Source organism: Myxocyprinus asiaticus, chromosome 28, assembly GCF_019703515.2.
Source record: "Myxocyprinus asiaticus isolate MX2 ecotype Aquarium Trade chromosome 28, UBuf_Myxa_2, whole genome shotgun sequence".
In the NCBI taxonomy this organism is placed as follows: domain Eukaryota; kingdom Metazoa; phylum Chordata; class Actinopteri; order Cypriniformes; family Catostomidae; genus Myxocyprinus; species Myxocyprinus asiaticus.
The window spans coordinates 42,937,413-42,955,491 of record NC_059371.1 but is presented as its reverse complement, the minus strand read 5'-3'; the positions used below and the strand labels follow the sequence as shown (position 1 = coordinate 42,955,491).

Genomic DNA, 18,079 nt, shown 5'->3' with positions numbered 1-18,079 from the left:
GACTTTAGTTCTGTGACTAGGGCTGGGCGATATGACGAGATATTTAGACACACACATACACACTAGCGGCCAAAAGTTTGGAATAATGTACAGATTTTGCTCTTATGGAAAGAAATTGGTACTTTTATTCACCAAAGTGGCATTCAACAGATCACAATGTATAGTCAGGACATTAATGACATGAAAAATTACTATTACAATTTGAAAAAAAATTTCAAAACGTATTAAACTACTTCATAAAGTTCTCATCAAAAAATCCTCTACGTGCAGCAATGACATTGGCATTCTAGCTGTCAATTTGTCCACATACTCATGTGACATTTCACCCCACACACTTCACACGCACCTTACAGTCTAGCTGATCCCGCAAAAGCTCAATGGGATTAAGATTCATAGCTCTCTTTTCTAATTATCTGTTGTCCAATGTCTGTGTTTCTTTGTCCACTCTAACCTTTTCTTTTTGTTTTTCTGTTTCAAAAGTGGCTTTTCTTTGCTATTGTTCCCTGCACCCCTGAGTCTTCTCTTTACTGTTGTACATGAAACTGGTGTTGAGCAGGTAGAATTCAATGAAGCGGTCAGCTGAGGACATGTGAGGCGTCTATTTCTCAAACTAGAGACTGATGCACTTATATTCTTGTTTGGTTGTACATCTGGCCTTCCACATCTCTTTCTGTCCTTGTTAGAGCCGGTTGTCCTTTGTCTTTGAAGACTGCAGTGTGCACTTTTGTATGAAATCTTCAGTTTTTTGGCAATTTCAAGCATTGTATAGCCTTCATTCCTCAAAACAATAATTGACTGACGAGTTTCTAGAGAAAGCTGTTTCTTTTTTGCCATTTTTGACCTAATATTGACCTTAAGACATGCCAGTCTGTTGCATACTGTGGCAACTCAAAAACAAACACAAAGACAATGTTACACTTCATTTAATGTAGCAAATAGCTTTCAACTGTGTTTGATATAATGGCAAGTGATTTTCTACTACCAAATTAGCAATTTAGCATGATTACTCAAGGATAAGGTATTGGGGAGTCACGTGACGCCATGCGAGGAGCGGACATGTGAACGACGAGCTCTGCACACTTTGCTAGTTTTATTACTATTTGTGTCATAAACCAGTGAGATTCGATACACCCTGATTCTTAACTGTTCTAGGAAGACAATATGTCAAAAAACTCAAAATTCTCGTGATCTGGAGACATTAAAAGACACTTACGTGCTCAAGCTGATTCCCCTGAGAAACAGGCTGAAAGCCCCGGACTCGATTTGGACGGTAAACTGAAAGAAATTCAGCGTAAATTGTTGAGAGTGTCGGCAATGCTGACGAAGGTCGTTGCAGACTTGGAGGATCTTGCTGTGATACGTCAATCGATTACAGCGATGTAGACGAAATTCTCTGAGTTGGTTACAAGATTGTCGGATGTCAAGAAACAGATCGATTATCTGGTGTCAAAGTAGATTTGGAACGCATTTGGGAAAAACTGGAGGATTTGGAGAATCATAATTGACGAAACAACGTCCAAATTGTTGGAATTCCTGAGCATGAGGAAGGCCGAGATATGGTGAAATTCATACTACTCGCACTATTTACACTTCTAAATAAGGTAAAATAGTGCAGAAGTGTGCATTTGGGATGCACCTCGGGTCTTTTTCATGAATCAACCAAAAAGAACTGAGGGTTTACACTCAGGAGCTCAGGTTAGCACTTCGAATCAGATTCACTTTCTCAGCAAATTGGCCCTGGCTGTGAGCTCACTGAAGGCTGTTTCTGACAATTCTGGGACCCTAGGCAAGATCCCTATTGGCTCCCCTGTTGGGGGTAGGGAGTGCGCGGCAGCCTCCTCTTTAGCGCCCCCCCTAGCAGGTGGCACCATAGGTGACCGCCTAGTTCACCTATGCCTAGATATGGCCCTGCTCACAGCAAACATTTAAAAATAAAGAGTCCCATGTGTATTTTGGGCTTCTTTATAATTAAAAGTCCCATATTGTGTCCCACTTCTTTTCTTCTGATGATTATTGATTGGGATTGGAGTAGCACAATAAACTGAATCTGGGATTTCATTCAATTTGCACTCTTGTAGTCTCTGTGTCAGGCCATCCGGTAACAGTAAAGAAAGATTAAGGCAATTTTTTAAAAACAATTTAAAAAAAAATACAAAAAAATTATATATATATATATATATATATATATATATATATATATACACACACACACACACACACACACACACACACACACACACACACACCATGTGTGCCACAACATTAAAACCACCTGCCTAATATTGTGTAGGTCCCCCTCGTGCCACCAAAACAGCGCCAATCCGCATCTCAGAATAGCATTCTGAGTTGATATTCTTCTCACTACAATTGTACAGAGCGATTATCTGAGTTACTGAAGACTATGTCAGTTCTAACCAGTCTAGCCATTCTCTGTTGAACTCTCTCATCAGCAAGGCATTTCCATCCACAGAACTGCCACTCACTGGATGTTTTTTTCTAGAGTAAATTCTAGAGACTGTTGTGCCTGAAAATCCCAGAAGATCAGCAGTTACAGAAATAATAAAAAATGCCCAACTGGCACCAACAATCATGCCACGCTCCAAATCACTGAGATCACATTTGCTACCACAATCTTCCTGCTGATTTGCTTAGCCCTTATCATTGCGGCTGCTTGTAATCTGTTCCACTTTCCCTTGATTAGTTTGCTTCCTAATTATTACCCCTCTGCTGTCTCATGCCAGATTTAGTGTTTGCAGCCTCGTGCCAGATGCTGTCTTGTGCTGTCTGCTTAGTCAGTCCTGACAGTTTTTGCTATTTTGATCATTGTCTGTCTTTCTGCCTGCCTTGTCTAGTTTGACGGATTCTGTTCTTTGCCTGACTCTACCATGGTTCATCTCCTGCCTCAGTCCCTTTGGTCCTGCTCGCCTAACTCTCATTGCCTTCCTGGATAATGACCTCAGCCTGTCCCTCCAGCAACTCACTCTTGATCTCTGCCACTTGGTTTTTGGCTGCCTTTGTAACCGGTCCTGCTCGACCTGCTCCGAACAGGACTCGAACCAGATTCTCTGGCATGGGAGGTGGATGCACTAACGAGGAGGCTAAAGGTTACAGCCTCTAGCATCAGTCGCTAGTGCACCTCTTGAGGCCAGAGGAGTGAGGTTTACAAACACTGCACACCTTCTCCAACTGGTTGGACTTCTGAGTGGACTTCATAACCGATTTACCACCCTCCAATGGTTACACTTGTGTTCTGGTGGCAGTCGATCGATTTTCCAAAGCCTGTCGATTGGTTATCTACTCTTGCCTGCTTCTGGACCTGTTGTTTACTACACCCATTTGGATTGTTCACCCTGTTGGCTCGCTGACAGCTCCTTCCTAGGTCCAGGACTGTGTGCTTTTCTCTGGAGTGAGCTTTTTGTTTGTTTTTTGTCCAAAAATTGCATCTAAAAAAGGGAGAAACTCCACAGAAGACTTTTTTATTAGATGGGGCTAAAGCAGTTTTGGAAGTGCTGGATAGCTTGAGTGGGTCAAAACCGGAAAGTAATGAGAATTACTACTCCATAAGACAGACACTTTTTTTCTCTTGCAGGAGAGGACCCTGATGTAGTACATATTCATACATTTATAACCTAATTCTGAATGCACTTATTATTAAAGGAATATTCCGGGTTCAATGCAAGTTAAGTTCAATCGACAGCATTTGTGGCATAATGTTGATTATCACAAATTTATTCTGACTCTTCCCTCCTTTAAAAAAAGCAAAAATGGAGGTTACAGTGAGACTGTCATGCCTCCACTGTCTAGTCTCCATTAGGATCTCTCAGACCTCACTGTTCTTCTAAAGTAGCATTATACTATCCTCTTGCTCTCACCACCCATGAATCTTTCATCAACGTGTCTACAACCATCTTCATTACTCTGTGCCAGTTAAGTTCATTTACTACTCTACTCACCTGTTTACTTGCCTCTATTTCAATAAAGTTCCTGCATCTGGGTTCACTGTCCATCTGCGTGTGTTGCCTTCCTGCCAGAAGACTAGACTGCTATCATGGACCCAGCGAGAGCAGACTTTCATCTCATCTCCGACAACATAGAAACGCTGGTTAATCGGTTTTGTCGAGCCCTCTCCACAACTTCATCTGCATCCACTTCAATCTCCCATACTGCTAACCCACAAGAGTTTGCCGGTGCACAGCCTTCATCCGTCGCACCGCTTCCTACTGCCACTTCCTCTGCCTCTTCCTCTGTGAGTTCAGCCTGTCCCTTGGTCTCTCCAGCGACCTACTCTGGTTCAACGGAGGAATGCAATGGCTTTCTACTCCAGTACTCACATACGATGAAGATGCAGTCCTACAGATCCCTACTGAGAGAGCTAAAATAGTATTTATCATCTCCCTCCTCACCGGGCGAGCTTTGCAATGGGCCACAACCTTACGGGAGCAGGATGGATCTGTCACTCAGTCCCTTGAAGCATTCATCACGCATTTCAAAGAGGTCTTCGGTCACACCGTTGGAGATTCCAGTGTCAACAAACAGTTCCATTGCCATCGGTAAGTGGTCGATATCCGATTATGCCATGCAGTTCAGAATCTTAGTGGCAGCTAGTCGGTGCAATGAACCGGCCCTCCTTACCAATTATTGTCTGAGACTCGAACCCTCTTTAAGGCTGCAACTCTCACCGTATGATGCCACAATGATTTATTCAACTTTCCATAAGAGTAGCCAATCATATGAAATCCTGCCTGTCAGAAAATATTAATTGTCCTTTCTTGCCATTGTCCACTGTCCATCAGAACCACCATCCTGAATCCTCAGAGGAACCCATGCAGATCGACTCGTTCAGTTTAATTCCCTCTGAACGCCAATGCCGCATTCAACTCCATCTTTGCCTGTACTGTGGAGCTGCAGGTCATGCTATCCCCGAGTGTCCAGTCTGTCCAACATGTTTAACGGTGAGCTCCATAACCCGTTCCCCACTCATCAACTTGCCACTGAGCACCACTGTGACGATATCTTCTGCCTCTGTTTCCCTCATAGTTAATGCCCTCAGCGACTCAGGCTCTGCAGGGAACTTCATCTCAAGGGCGCTCTACTGTCAACTCCATCTCTGCACGATCACTCGCCCCGCCACATTCCCAATCCACTCACTAGTGGGCCAACAGTAGTTGGGTAAAAGTCTCATCATTCACCAAACTGCCCCAGTAACCCTCCACATTGGCTTCAGCCATTATGATCATCTCTTTTCTGGTGTTGGATGGATCAACTCCAGATGTAATCCTCGGTAGGCCATGGTTGGTGAAACGTTCTCCCGTAATGTCCTGGGCATCTGGAGAGGTCCTGTCCTGGGGTGAGTCCTGCTTCTGGAAATGCCTGGCTCTTCCTTGACAAGTCTCTGGTGCCACTACCCACTCAGATCCACCACATCCTGCATCTATCTTCACCACCTCCATAGAAAGCCTCCTGAGTGATCACAAACTTAATATCCCTCCAGTCTATCTGAACTACCGAGATGTCTTCAGCCCTCAAAGAGCCGGACCTGCTGCCGGGAGCTCCGTTTCCACGAGGCCACATCTATCCCCTCTCATTTCCTGAAAAGAACAACATGGAGGAGTATATGGAGGAGGCATTCAAACATGGATACATCCGTCCCTCGACATCCCCTGCCGCTTCAAGTTTTTTTTTTTGTGACCAAGAAGGACAGAGTTTTGCGGCCCTGCATAGACTATTGTGCTCTGAATGAGGTCACTGTTAAGATCAGAACACCCGTCCTTGGTCCAATGCACCCTGGAAACTCTACGGGGTGCAACAGTGTTCACCAAACTCCACCTGCGCAGTGCTTACAACCTAATCCAAATACGGGAGACGAATGGTAGACCGCCTTTATAACACCTACTGGCAACAACGAATACCGGGTGATCCCCTATGGACTGGCCAACACTCCCTCCGTATTCCAAAGGTTCATGAATGAGATCTTCTGGGAATACCTCATCGATTTGTCCTCGTTTACATTGACAACATCCTCATCTTCTCCTGAACCCTATCTGAACATATCCAACACGTCACTCTGGTCCTGGAAAAGCTCTGTGAACATCAGTTGTTCCTCAAGGCAGAGAAGTGCACATTCCATCAGCCCCCTGTCCAGTTCCTGGCATATTACATCGGTCCCGAGGGTGTGCAAATGGACCCAGGGAAGATCCAAGCAGTATAGACATGACCACAAACTACAACAATGAAAGACTTACAACGCTTCCTCAGATTTGCAAACTTTACCGCAGATTTATCAGGAACTACAGTACCATCGCTGCACCTCTCAATTTCTTCCTTTGTGCCAAACCCAAATCTCTGTCCTGGTCCCCCCCAAGCCTGTCGCTCTTTCCAGCTACTCGAAGAGTATTTTACAACTGCTCCAGTCCTCCAACATCCTGACCATGAATGATCTTTCATAGTCGAAGTGGACGCCTCCACCACCGGCATCGGAAGCATCCTTTCTCAGCAGCAGGAGAATCCTCCTAAGCTTCACCCATGTGCCTTCTTTTCCAGAAAACTATACCCGGCAGAGCAGAATTATGACATTGGCAACTGGGAGTTTCTCGCCATCAAACTGGCCCTGGAGGAGTGGCGCCACTGGCTTGAGTGTTCCCATCATCCATTCCAAGTAATTATCATCCACCGCAACCTTGAATACCTCCGGGAGGTAAGACGGCTGAACCCTCATCAGGCCAGATGGACCTTATTCTTCACACGCTTTAATTTTACCATCACCTATAGTCCAGGATTCAAAAACATCAAGGCGGATGCCCTTTTCCAGCTTCATTCTCGTGACGCTACTATCACCACTCCAGAACCCATCCTTCCTCCATCCCTCATCATCAAACCCATCCAGTGGACCCTGGACAGGCAAATTGCTGAAGCTCCCTCCACCAAACCTGCTCTGCCGGGGTGTCCGGAGGGATGCACTTACGTACCCACATCTCTCCACTTACCTCGCACTGGTCACCCCAGCATCAATCAGACCCTCTAGCTCCTCCACTATCGCTACTGGTGGCCTCATATGTCCCAGGAAGTCCAACACTTCGTCCAAGCCTGCCCTGAGTGTGCCATGTCGAAGCCTCCTCATCACCTTCCAGCTGGCAAACTCCTTCCACTGCCCATACCCCATCATCCCTGGTCACACCTAGGAGTGGACTTCATAACCAAAATTACCCCACACCTGGGGTAAAAAGCTTCCTTACTTGGGCTAAAAGGCCTCCAGTGGGTTGTATTGATAGTGTAGATACCAGGGCAATAGTTATAGGCAAAATTATAGTTATATAGCACATTTTGACAACTTAGGCAATTACTTTTGAGACAGCAAGATGCTTTTTTGAGTAACAAATTAAGATAATACTTCAGAAGAGGGTGCATAATTTCTTGTTTATTTCAATCACATTTGACATTTCATTACATCTCAAGTATTCTATAAACAAATGAATCTCCATTGTGATTGAATCAGTCAATGTGAGCCCACTTTGAACATTCTTAATAAAAGAGTTGCTACGTTTTTTTAGCTCCTCATTCCAAATCTGGAGAAATGCATTCACCTCCTCCTCTTTGTCGGTGCATTAGTTTTGTAGGCTATGTTAATTTGTTAGCCAAAATATTTGGAAATATGTGAATGAGGAAAAAAAGTTTCAGTAACAATGCACATATGCAATGTACAGATCATACAATTTTGTAATTATTGAAACATACCACTTTTCAAATTGAAATAATTGTTTAAATTATAACATAAAAGGATGACACGTCATTTTATAAAGTTAGAATATAAAAAATTGCCCTTGTAAAGGTAAAAAATCCCAAAGGAAATGAAATATTGCCCCTTAAATGAAAAGTTGATTTCTGACCCTGGTTCTATCTGACCTATTCAGGAATTGAGAAAAGTGACTTGGTCTCGGAAAATGTCTCCAAACGAACGGTCGTAAAGATGTAGGTACATTTGCACCAGCTTGTTAATAACTCTGCACATCAATGCGTTCATGTTGACTGAACTCACTGAACAACCTAAACAAAATTACCCATCGGCCTCAAGGTAGCTGGAGCTCCGTGTCAAACCTACCGACGACGTGGACCAATGGCAGTAAGAAGGTGTTTAGCAGCCGTTAAAATGTTTTCCTAAAAGTTCACCCCAGCGAGCTGTTACGAACCACTGCAACAAATGCAAAAACACCTTCTTTTTGGCCAATTTTTTTTTAAATGATGTCACACCCATTCTTTCATTTCGTAGGAAGTATATCAAGGCCTTAAGGGGGGAACTCCCTCCCCATTTTCAGAAATTAATTTCAGACCCTGAGTGGTAAGGCGTCTCTCCTGTATGAATTCTCTTGTGTGTTTTCAGGTGTTCTGACCGAGTGAAACTCTTTCCACAGTGTGAGCACTTGTAAGGTTTCACTCCAGTATGAATTCTCTTGTGTCTTTTCAGGCTTTCTGACTGAGTGAAACTCTTTTCACAGTGTGAGCACCTGTATGGTTTTTCTCCAGTATGAATTCTCTCATGTGTTTTCAGGTTTACTGACTGAGTGAAACTCTTTTCACAGTGTGAGCACTTGTATGGTTTCTCTCCAGTATGAGTTCTCTCATGTGTTTTCAGTGTTTCTGACTGAGTGAAACTCTTTCCACAGTGTGAGCACTTGTAAGGTTTTTCTCCAGTATGAAATCTCTCGTGTTTTTTCAGGTGTTCTGACTGAGTGAAACTCTTTCCACAGTGTGAGCACTTGTAAGGTTTCCCTCCAGTATGAAATCTCTCGTGTTTTTTCAGGTGTTCTGACAGAGTAAAACTCTTTCCACAGTGTGAGCACTTGTATGGTTTCTCTCCAGTATGAATTCTCTCGTGCGTTTTCAGTGTTTCTGACCAAGTGAAACTCTTTTCACAGTGTGAGCACTTATAAGGTTTTTCTCCAGTATGAAATCTCTCATGTGTTTTCAGGTGTTCTGACTGAGTGAAACTCTTTTCACAGTGTGAGCACTTGTATGGTTTCTCTCCAGTATGAATTCTCTCATGTGTTTTCAGGTTTACTGACTGAGTGAAACTCTTTCCACAGTGTGAGCACTTGTAAGGTTGCTCTCCAGTATGAATTCTCTTGTGTGATTTCAGGTGTTCTGACTGAGTGAAACTCTTTTCACAGTGTGAGCACTTGTAAGGTTTTTCTCCAGTATGAATTATTTGGTGCCGTTTCAAGCTGCTGGCTATAGTAAAGGTCTTACCACATTCAAAGCACATATGGGCCGCCACACCGGTATGTATTTTCTGGTGCTGTTTAAAATAGGACACGTGTGTAAAGCTCTTTCCACAAAAGGAACACTTGTAAGGCTTCTCATCTGTGTGAGTTTTCAGATGTTGTTTTAGGTACTGTGCCAGAACAAATGTTTTACCACACTTATCACATTCAAATGACTTTTCTCCAGAGTGACAGCGGAGATGATTCTTGAAATCATTTACATATGCAAAACTCTTCCCACACTGATGGCACATGTAAGGTTTCTCTCCAGTATGAACTCTCATGTGTATATTAAGATTGCTTTTACATGTGAAACAATTTCCACACTGAGAGCAGGTGAAAGCTTTCTTGGCTGTTCTTCGAGGCTTTTTAGGTGAGAAATTGTCTTCTGTCTTTGAGCCACTTAAAGATTTTTCTCCAGTTATGAAATCATGCTGTTCCTCCTCCACTTCCTTCAGCTCTTCACGTTCTTCTCTCACTTCCATCAGCTCTACAATAAACACAATAAGTTGACAAAAATCAATTCAAGAGGGACACATGTAAAACATTTTTTAACCCTTTAACTACAGAACACGACAAATGTCCAGTATATATTTATGATAATCAGAAATTTGCTGGTTCAATCCCCACAGCCACCACCATTGTGTCCTTGAGTAAGGCACCTAACTCCAGGTTGCTCCAGGGGGATTGTCCCTGTAATCAGGGCACTGTAATTCGCTTTGTATAAAAGCGTCTGCCAAATGCATAAATGTAAATGTAATATTTGTGATTTTTGCTGTGCAAAAGGTTTATATTTATACAGGGTTCCTTCCGGTTTTATAAAGCTAAATTTAAGACTTTTTTAAAACCAACTACAGAAAATGTAGGAAAAAATTGAAGAGAACACAATATGCCAACATATTCTCTAAATGTAAATGTCTAGGGAGCACATGAAGAGTCATATTTTTAGCAACACTTCAAAGTTTAAAAATGCAACTTTCAATAGATCTCCATTACTTTTTAACTCGTATTAAAAACGTATATTAAGGCTTGAATACCTCTGCTCCCAACCACTAGAATGTGGAAATAACTTCTTTCTGATCAGACACATTGTATCAGCTATATTCCTCTACTACAGTGTTTCCCAAACTAGTGTATGCATACCCCTGGGGGTATGTGAGGTGGCAATTGGGGTACCAAAGTAAAGTTCTCAGATTTACCATTCTTTTAATTTGATTAGTCTAAAATAACATTCAAACCCAATTCATATATCTTCTGCGGTAAAAAAAAATGCATCTACTCATGCATCATGCGTCACACAAATATATTTTTTCGCCAGCCCAGCACACCGCTAGGTGATGTAGTTTAGTGATAGCAAGTAAAATTGATCCTTCACTGTTTTACCAGACTCGCACACTTCAGTCGTCTACAATTTTAGTTTGTCTTTTTTTGTTTAAAACATAATTTGTATTTAAGGTTAGATGCACAGGGAGTTTTGATTCTGATTGCACAAGTTCATAAGCTTTGATGACAGGTGTCAGACATCTGGTGTGGCCAAATAATTTTCCACATTCACATGCAGTAATTTTCACTCACATTTGCTTGCACGCTAGAGCCCTGTTTTTACATTGTTGCATTATGTTTTTTTCAGCAAATGAGCTCAACCTTGCTAACAGTGTCAAATTTGACATATAAAAGCACCTTGAGCTGGCCGCGCAATTGCACAGATACTTACCCACAATGCTCAAAGTCGGCTGGCAATGCCATACCTGCAAAGATGCACAATTCCAGGCACAGAACCGAACGATATTCTTTCATACCATGACACAATGAGGGGGGAGTTTTCATGTTATGCAATTATATCATATTTAGCATACCCATCTCAACTGGTAAGTCATTTATTCAATATGTATATGATTAATATAACATGTTTAATATAAGGGAGTTGTTTTACAAAGATAATTGTGTTAAATATACATATTTTCAAAATACCTTGTGTGAATGTTATCTATGCATTAGGGGGTACGCGATAGGATGTTGAATGTTTGGAGGGGTACGCCACTGTAAAAAGTTTGGGAACCACTGCTCTACTTCACTGCTGTGTCACTTACTGACAGATGACGCAGCATATACCACCACCTACTCTATAGTGTTCAATGAACATTTAGGGATCTAATCTAAGTTGTGTGACACTGAAATTATGGGGAGAGGAAATGCATTATAGTTTAAGGGCGTTTTCACACCTCGCTCGTTTGGAGCCTTTGTTTCGGAACCTGGTGCGTTTTCTAACTTGGTTCGGTTCATTTAGGCATATATGAACATTGCAATCGCACTCGGATCTGCACCAAAACAATCAGTGGACCGACTGCAAATGAACTCGAGCGGTTCACTTGTGGTGAGAATGCAATCCAATCCAACTGACCAACGAACCAAACAATATTCCCATAAAAACCATGAACATACCTGATGGATCTTTGGAGAAGACATTTGTAGGTTAGCACCTCACTGTAATTCATCATTAAAACCCATAAATACCCTAGATAGTTGCATGTTTAAAACAGTAAATGTTTTATGATTCCTGAGGTAATTTTAGTATGAGAGTTTCTCTCAGATTGTGGCAGAACACAGATACTAAAAAATTATAATAATTACGTGGCTTCTCTCTGCTTTCAATGCAGAAGTAATGCAAAAGCAACTAATGATGGATAACAATAACCATGCCACAAATTTTACATCGCATTTCATTCCTGTGTAGGATAAACTGTATTTCCTCTGACTGGAACGTGCATTCTGCACAATGAAATGTGATGACGTTTTGCATAAGCTTGACATAAACAACACTTGAAAATGTGTTACAGTTGACATTTTTACAGGTATAACATTTTAACCGGTATATCAATGGATGCGCTAAATCCCGGAACAGTGCACAAACATTCTGACCAATAAGGGGACAGTTTGCTTACATGTTACTTTTATTGACACAGTTTTGATCTGTTTTGAAATGTTGCCTTGTGAAAGCGAACCGAACCAAGAAGAAAATGCAACATTGTGACAATTTTAGCTCCTGTTTCGGAACAAACCAAATGAGTTAAGATCTGAAAATGCCCTAAAAAAATTAGGGATCAGAAAAATTGCATTTTGTTTTTATTTAGCATTGCCCTGAAGAAGCTATTTGACATACCAGATACTCACATACATTCCAAAAGACAAAATAGTAAGTGAATTTACACACATGATCCTGTGCAGACGTTTACATTCCACTGATTCTTAATATGGTGTGTTGATTTCTCGATGATCAGTGACTGTGTAATAATTGTTCATGAGTCCCTGCTTTATCCTATATTTATATACACACACACACACACACATATATATATATATACAGCTGTGCTCAAAAGTTTGCATACCCTGGCAGAAATTGCGAAAAAACTGTCTTTTATTTAAGGATAGTGATCATATGAAGCCATTTATTATCACATAGTTGTTTGGCTCCTTTTTAAATCATAATGATAACAGAAATCACCCAAATGGCCCTGATCAAAAGTTTACACACCCTTGAATGTTTGGCCTTGTTACAGACACACAAGGTGACACACACAGGTTTAAATGGCAATTAAAGGTTAATTTCACACACCTGTGGCTTTTTAAATTGCAATTAGTGTCTATGTATAAATAGTCAATGAGTTTGTTAGCTCTCTCGTGGATGCACTGAGCAGGCTAGATACTGAGCCATGGGGAGCAGAAAAGAACTGTCAAAAGACCTGCGTAACAAGGTAATGGAACTTTTTAAAGATGGAAAAGGATATAAAAAGATATCCAAAGCCATGAAAATGCCAGTCAGTACTGTTCAATCACTATTAAGAAGTGGAAAATTCAGGGATCTCTTGATACCAAGCCAAGGTCAGGTAGACCAAGAGAGATTTCAACCACAACTGCCAAAAGAATTGTTCAGGATACAAAGAAAAACCCACAGGTAACCTCAGGAGAAATACAGGCTGCTCGGGAAAAAGACGGTGTGGTTGTTTCAAGGAGCACAATACGACGATACTTGAACAAAAATGAGCTGCATGGTCGATTTTCCAGAAAGAAGCCAATGCCACAAAAAAGCCCGGTTACAATATGCCCGACAACACCTTGACACGCCTCACAGCTTCTGGCACACTGTAATTTGGGGTGACGAGACCAAAATAGAGCTTTATGGTCACAACCATAAGAGCTATGTTTGGAGAGGGGTCAACAATTAAAGTAAATTCTGTCTGAAACTTACATTCTACCTAACATCTCAAAAACATACCTGAAGGAATAAAATCATTATCATCTTCATCACTCTGTTTTTCCTCTGCTGTGGTTTCATCATCACCATCATCGCCACTCTGTTGTTCCTCTGCTGTGGTTTCTCCTCTCATCTTCATCATGTTCCTGTAGTCCAGCAGCTTCAGTGAACACATCTTCACTGGTGTCTGCAGCATCTTCTGTTCATCATCTTCATCACTCTGTTGTTCCTCTGCTGTGTTTTCTTCTTGTATCTCCTCCTGCTTCACTTCAATCTTCACTGGTTTCTGCAGCATCTTCTGTTCATCATCTTCATCACTCTGTTGTTCCTCTGCTGTGTTTTCTTCTTTTATCTCCTCCTGCTTCACTTCAATCTTCACTGGTGTCTGCAGCATCTGCTGTTCTCCAGTGTGAATCACATCCACCTGCTCTCTCATGATGAACATCTGAACACAAAAACATCATTATTATAATGGACTGACATTCATCAAACTCTAAAAGATTATTATATGATTATACACAAGAACAGATCTGTTAAACAAATTAATTTTATTTTGGGGGGTCTACTAGAATAGGTTTACATGCTTTAATGTTCAAAAAACACATTATTTTTCTCATACTGTACATTTCTTTTCCCCGCTCTTCATCCTCTGGTTGAAAGGCTCTGATTTACCTCCTGTCTCTTTAAAAAAAAAAACTTTCCGAAAAGCCCAGTCTGCTCTGATTGGTCAGCTGGCCTAGTCTCTTGTGATTGATCAACCACGTAGAGCGTGTGTTGGAAATGTATCGCCCCTTACCATAACCGAGTTTTAGCTCCCGAGTCTTGCTGAGCAGCTGTAAACACTACTGTAACTATGGTAACAGTGGCGTCGGTTTTTGCTGCACCAGTTTGAGTCCGATAATGAAAGTTTGGAAGAACAAGCTGATCGACCTGAACCCCCTTCGCAAGCACGACTTGAGCAGGACGTTTCACAGTGGTAAGTTCTACTTTTGTCGCTTTTTTTTTACAAGTACACTGTCGATATTGTGAACCTGACAAAGCTTCAAGTAAAAGACACGTAGTGCATCTAAATTAGTCATCTTTTGCTGGAATGGGTGTAGCCGAACCTTTTTCGCCCGAGATATGAACGAAGAACAGAGGCTTACTCACAGTTAGTGAGAAAGTTAGCCGTGGACTAACATGGATAGCAAAACTATTTCAACACAATAACATTAGCTATCGGGTTAGCAGAGGCCTACAGCTGTGCACTGGGTGTACACCGTTGCTACAACACAAAACTCCTCATTTGAACTCTGGGTAGCAGATAAATCCACAAATAATCCAGAATATTTACAGGTTGTGATCCTGAAGCGCCAGATTGTCCCAACAAAGTGGGAACTGCGCCATCTTTCAGGGGTAACTGACTTAAAAATCCAGCATTGGTTGTGGTTGTACTGCTGAGGAATAGTGCTAAAAATCAATTTTAACCACTGATTCTTCAATTCTTCAGTGGAAGTCCAAACAAAGAGGTTTTGCTTTCGCAGTGAAGAAAACAGCGTCTTCTCGACATGGCGACAACACTAACCCAACTCATCAATGCCTCGGCTATAACTACGTTTGTTTGAGGGCGGGCCAAAGTAGCCCGTAGGCGGGCATTATGCAAATGTATTCCATAGTGACGTAGATACTTTACGCAAGAAAAGGCTGGACTACAAAAAGCCTGTTTCTTGTAGATCTTGAGCAGTGTTGTATGTGGGAGAGAATAACTCCCTTTTGCACTTTGTAACTCTGCGGACCTTTTACATGCACAAAGAGCTATATTACACACTAAAGGAAAGGTAAAATCCCAAAAAGCATAACAGGGCCTCTTTAAATAAAACAAAAAAAAAATTTACATGTTCAAATGTTCAGTTTATATATATATATGGTTAGACACAATTTTACAGGTATTAATCTTTAATACAAGTATATGTTTACATGACAGTTTAGGGTTATCATTACAGTGAGATTGCTCCTCACTGTTAGGAAAGCATGATACTGTTATTAAAACTCATTAAAGAGCAAAAACCTCTGACATTTCCAGTGGACTTTATTTAATAATATGATCAAATGGGCAGATTCAATTAATATCAAAAATGAAAATATATGTATATATGCCAACACGAGAATCTTAACTTAAAGTGCTTGAGTTTAGTCACAGACAGAAAGTGTAAATAATCTACTGGTTCTTAACTGTTTTGTTGTTTTTCTCACCTCTTGCATGTGACCAGTAACACAACAAACTACATCAGATGATAATGAGCTTCTTTTAAAGTCATTAAAACACCAAAGAGAGAAAAACAACATGCAGAGAAAAATCTAGATCTCTCAATGTAAAACACACAAAACACGTACCGATTTTAACTCTCAAATGGTGTAGTGGATCTCAGGTCTTCTTCTTCTTCTTCTTCTTCTTGTTGTTGTGTTTTCTGCCACTTCTGGTGAATTTCCGCCTCCTGCTGGACTGGAGTGTTGATGCGTTGAAATAGTTGAAAAGCGGACTGAGCGAGAGGGGTTGAACATCCCGAAGGAAGCTAACTCTTAAAGGGGCAGGATTACAATTTTCAATACCTTTACTTTTACAGCAAAATAGATTTATAGCGGTTATTTAATAATAAAACAAAGATGATAATGCAAAAATAAGTCAACAAGTGATTCAATATACAATTCTATCCCCTTTTCTCCCCAATTTGACATGCCCAATTCCCAAAGCTCTTTAATTCCTCATGGTGGCACAATTACACGCCTCAATCCGGGTGATGAACCTCAGTTGCCTCCGCTTCTGAGACAATCAGCCACCGGCGCCAGAACCAGTTTTGAAGTGGGAAGGCCGCAAACTGAGCTGGTTGTGATGTCATCACAACAACATTCCGCAGTCAGTATGTCCAATTTATAATATAGTTATTGTCCATTTATAATATAGAACTGGATTGCTGATGACGTCATAACAGTGAAGCCACTGTGGTGCCATATTGCTATATCCAAACATTGACTTAATAGGAAATCACCTCATTTCAGCGAGTAAACATTGCTCATTTAATCACCGATTTTATATCTGAAATCTGCATGCACATCCCTTCAACTCAAACATCCTACTCGTGTAATGATTTATTTAAAGTCAGGAATTTTTCCTGTTTCTTGAAAGCCCAAGGGACCCTTACAAAACATTTTAGTTCTGTCAAACAAGATGCAAACTAGCCACAAATTTGCCACTCATTATTTCCACATGCAAATGAGCTTGTGATTCGCTGCAATGTTTGCCAGAAGTTTGCAGATCTTCACCGGTAGTGGTGAACCTGCAGCACACCTTTGGCAACAATGGACAATTTGCCGCAAGATTGCCACAAAGCTCATTTGCATGTGAAAATGATCAGTGGCGAATTTGCGGCAAATTTGCAATGAACTCCCAATTTTTGCAAGGGGAGTCATCTACAGTACCTCTAAAATACTTAATAGGCAAACAGATCTGCTGAATGTAAATAAGTTCACTAAAACTGATGTAAGATACAAAAATACTTTTTCAGACTCAAGGCCATAACCATGTCTTGAACACTGGGGGGACGGACCAAACCATTTTGGGGGTCACGGATGTTGAAGGCACAAATATAATGGTCCTCTTTGGTTCTTTAATATAGTAAAGGTGCTGAATGCAGTTTTCCGAATAAAGGCTTAAAATGCGATAAAGGCCCAAAATTGTATAATTTTTGGTTTTAAAAGATAGATGTATTTTTAAAGTTTGCATTGCTAGCAATTTGCCTGTTTCAGTCATCTTTTCTTTCTTTTTTGTGCTGTCTCATAGAAAAAGACTAATATAATTTGAATTTCTTTTCATCATTGATGTAATTTTTATAGTAGGAAATTCTCTGATCCATTACTCACAGTAAATAAAGCACAATCTAAGAATGTGAACCGCCAATAAAAAACAACAAAAAGAAGAAGAGCTGAAAGTTTGAGTGCTCAGTTCGATACGTAATTTGTTATATTTGTATTTATTTTGATGTATATTTTCTGTGCATGTTGTTTTTATCTCTTTGGAGTTTTAATGACTTTAAAAGAAGCTCATTATCATCTGATGTAGTTTGTTTTGTTACTGGTCACATGCAAAAGGTGAGAAAAACAACAAAACAGTTAAGAACCAGTAGATTATTTACACTTTCTGTGGCTAAACTTAATCACTTTAGTTAAGTTAAAATTCGTGAGGTACAATTTTAGGTGAATTTATATAGTTTCCTTTTAGTTATTTTACACTGACTACTTCAACTCGACCAACTTCACAATAATCACTTTCATATTTTGTAACTTTAACTGTAGTAAAGTGTTTGTTCATTTAGACTCTGATACTCACGTGATCCTGTAGAAGATTCTGCGTCACAGAGAAATGAATAGATTTCAAAACTGTCATTACACTCTTAAAGACTTTTGTTCTTAAATTAACTTAAATTCTGTCATAATTATTTGACCTCCTGTTGTTCCAAACCCACATGAATTTATTCCTGTGGAACACAAAAGGAGATTTTAGGCTGAATGTTATTCTCAGTCACCATTCATTTTCATT

General features: G+C 40.7%; 1 protein-coding gene and 1 long non-coding RNA gene across 2 annotated transcripts in view; one reads left to right on the top strand and one right to left on the bottom strand.

The window, feature by feature from the left end:
* Positions 1-9,093, top strand: part of LOC127418652 (uncharacterized) — a 70,734-nt gene extending 61,641 nt beyond the window's left edge. The window contains exons 2-3 of the long non-coding RNA XR_007893519.1: positions 8,627-8,794; positions 8,963-9,093. This is a non-coding gene — a long non-coding RNA (uncharacterized LOC127418652). The remainder of the gene's footprint in view (positions 1-8,626; positions 8,795-8,962) is intronic.
* Positions 1-15,873, bottom strand: part of LOC127418577 (zinc finger protein 721-like) — a 620,351-nt gene extending 604,478 nt beyond the window's left edge. Inside the window, exons 1-2 of the mRNA XM_051659200.1 lie at positions 15,739-15,873; positions 13,528-13,951 (exon numbers count right to left, since the gene is read on the bottom strand). Of these exons, the coding sequence (XP_051515160.1) occupies positions 13,528-13,951; positions 15,739-15,831 (517 nt within the window). The 5' untranslated portion in view covers positions 15,832-15,873. The remainder of the gene's footprint in view (positions 1-13,527; positions 13,952-15,738) is intronic.
* Between the last annotated feature and the right edge of the window lie 2,206 nt (positions 15,874-18,079).